The following is a 2957-nucleotide window of genomic DNA, read 5'->3' on the forward strand; positions in this document are numbered from 1 at the left end:
TTAGTAGAGACGGGGTCTCGCTCTTGCTCAGGCTGGTCTTGAACTCCTGAGCTCAAACAATCTGCCCGCCTCGGCCTCCCAGAGTGCTAGGATTATAACTGTGAGCCACCGCGCCCGGCCAAGTTTACTAAACTTTTAAAAAAATGAGTTAAAGAATTAAAAAGCAAAAAAAGACACCTTTTTTTTGGGTGTCTTGGGTAAATGTCATATGATCCTAGTGTATTAGACGTACTTATTTTATCAGTACCCTGGACAATCCTAATTAATGAGAACTTTTTTTTTTTCAAGTGATAGGATCTCACGATGTTGCCCAGGCTGGAGGGCAGTGGCTATTGATAGGTCCAAGTATAGTGGACTACAGCCTTGAACTCCTGGCTTCAAGGGATCCTCCTGCCTCAGCCTCCCAAGCAGCTGGGACTACAGGCACACACCACCGCACCCAGCTGATAATGAGAACTTTTTGAGCTAATAATTCTAAGAAGTCAACTTTCAGAGACAACTTGATCCAGTGAGAATCTCCCTAATATTTTCCTCAAATACAAAACAAATGTATTGGTAATTTATAAATTAGCTTCAGCAAATCCAGTGGCTAAGCAAAGGCTAAGCAAAAGCCCCTTCGACAGTACTAGAGAGGTCATGATTGTATGCCCCAGCTACACTTTAACATTTTCCTACTTCTCCATCTTTCTTTTTATTTTCTTATCTTACTTTTCTTCTTTTTTCCACTTACACAAGGCTTGCGTTTACATGTTAAACATTAAAAACATACAATGCCTTTATATGGTTTTTGTATGTTTTAGATGATGTTTTCATACTTAAAACGTGCTGGATAATACTAAATGGTTTTTTAATGAGTTTTAAAACAGGTAAAATTTTCAAGCCTTTATCTCTGAAGTTATCCCCACCAAATTATTTAAATTCTTTCTAAATGTACAAAAATCAATATCATTAGAAGAAACTGTTGACCTAAAAGATCAACTAGACAAGAAAAAAGAGAAAACCAAGTCTCCACAATGCATAAATTCCTGTCAGAAAGTGTGAAGAAAAACTATGATTACCTTTGCTAAATCTATCACCACATCAGGAAGCTTAGGATAGCGTCTTTCAAGAGGTTCTGTTTCCTTGATTTCAGGCAATCTTACTCCAGCAAACACAGGATTTTTATAGAACAGCTCCTGATGTCTTGGAATTAGATTACCTAGAAGTGCAAGCAGCACACATCTCTGTCATCACAGAACATGAAAGAAGTAGTGAAGAGACAGGTGGTGCGTAGCAGAGGAAACAGTGGAACACAGTTTATGGAGTTCAGGGCTTTCTCGGCATGCGAAATCTACCAAACACAGTGCTCTTGTGACGGCACATAGCAGCCTTTACAGTGGCTTTGACATAAGTCAGCTGAAGGACATGAGCATTGCTATCTCAACATGCTCATTTAAAAGTTCATATGCTATTTGCTGAGTATTTTGTCTGTATATACCGAGATGATAAAATTTTTTTTGTTTTGTAGTCTAGTATAGTGATTTGAATTGATCTTCGAACATTACATAAACTTTTCATTCCTGAGATAAAGCTCAGTTGATCATGATGTGTGGTCCTTTATATTTATAAATATGATTGCTAATATTCTGTTAATACATTTGCATTTAAAGTTAGTTTTCCTTTCTTGTAATACTTTTCTCTGGTTTGGATATCAATGTAATTCTGGTCTTATAAAATGAGACAAAAATATTTTCTTTTCTGTATTTTGAAAGAGTTTTTGTAAAATTCTTACAATTTTTCATCAATTTAGTAAAATAAAATTCAAAATTTATCTTTATAAAACAAATTTGATCATGTAATTTTCTGTGTCATTAACACAAACCAGCCAACAATCAAACAACAATTAACAGCCAGAACTTTGATAGCTTTAAGTGGTGTATTTCATATAAATTTCGTGGTATGCCATATTGTTTCCTTTATAATCTGTGCACCACTTATTTTTAGTGTGTTTTCCGTGAAAATGGAAAACAACAGTGAATCTGGCAATTTAAACAGAAATCAGGTAAAGAGCACTACTGAATATTATTTCCTAACTGCAACTAGTTAAAAGTATTGACAATTTACTGCTACATTTAGCACAGTAACATAGACAGAACAGCTATTTGATAAAACATGTTTGAACTAAACCATCTAGTCCAATATTCTTTATTTATATATGACAATACAAATGTATTGAGGAAGTAAAAGAATTTGCCCAAAGTATTAATAGGTAATGAAATCAGAACTAGAATTCAAGTCTCTTTAAGCAAGGTAATATATTTGCTGCCTCTTTCTTATGATGAAAAAGATGATGTAGATGAATTTTTGTTAACAAGAACTTTACTTAATAAAGTAGTTCTTAGTTCAGAAGTAAGTGGGCATGATCAGAGACACGAGAATGCCATCTGGTGGTGAGTTATGCAAAGCGGCTTCATTAAATGACCTCTACTGCTAATAGAAGGTAAACCAAAAGGTTTAGGTTGATAATATAACTTTTCAAGCACGACAGATCATATTAGAGGTGAAAAATTATAAACACACTATTGTTCACATTGTTCACCTTGTAAACTAAAACATTTGCCTTCAAGATATTTGGCTTCACTCAAGGAAGGGTCCACTGACAATGCAATAAAGCCAATAACATTGCTTATAACTTCCATATGCACATATATACACATGTACATATATACAAATATGGGACATGATGTATTAGTACAGTAGGATGTGTATGTAAATGATAAGTAAATAAATACGGTGCATGAATAAAAATGTTTCACTGATAGAAGTGCATGATAAAAAATGTTTATATGCTATGGTTTTAAATATGTAAATTAAGCAGAGAAATTTTTTAATTCCCTTTTGTAAGTATGATTAATAACTTTTTAAATTGCTTTCATACAAATTTACAAGAGCTAGAATTTTTGACAAATATGAACGTC

At 33.9% G+C, this 2957-nt stretch overlaps 1 protein-coding gene across 1 annotated transcript in view; it reads right to left on the bottom strand.

Moving 5' to 3' along the window:
* CDKL2 (cyclin-dependent kinase-like 2 (CDC2-related kinase)) overlaps nt 1–2957 on the bottom strand; it is a 57437-nt gene that overhangs the window by 25113 nt on the left and 29367 nt on the right. The window contains exon 2 of the mRNA XM_012659850.1: nt 1059–1198. Coding sequence (XP_012515304.1) covers nt 1059–1198 — 140 coding nt within the window. The remainder of the gene's footprint in view (nt 1–1058; nt 1199–2957) is intronic.

This window comes from Propithecus coquereli, unplaced genomic scaffold (genome assembly GCF_000956105.1).
Source record: "Propithecus coquereli isolate 6110/MARCELLA unplaced genomic scaffold, Pcoq_1.0 Scaffold64, whole genome shotgun sequence".
In the NCBI taxonomy this organism is placed as follows: domain Eukaryota; kingdom Metazoa; phylum Chordata; class Mammalia; order Primates; family Indriidae; genus Propithecus; species Propithecus coquereli.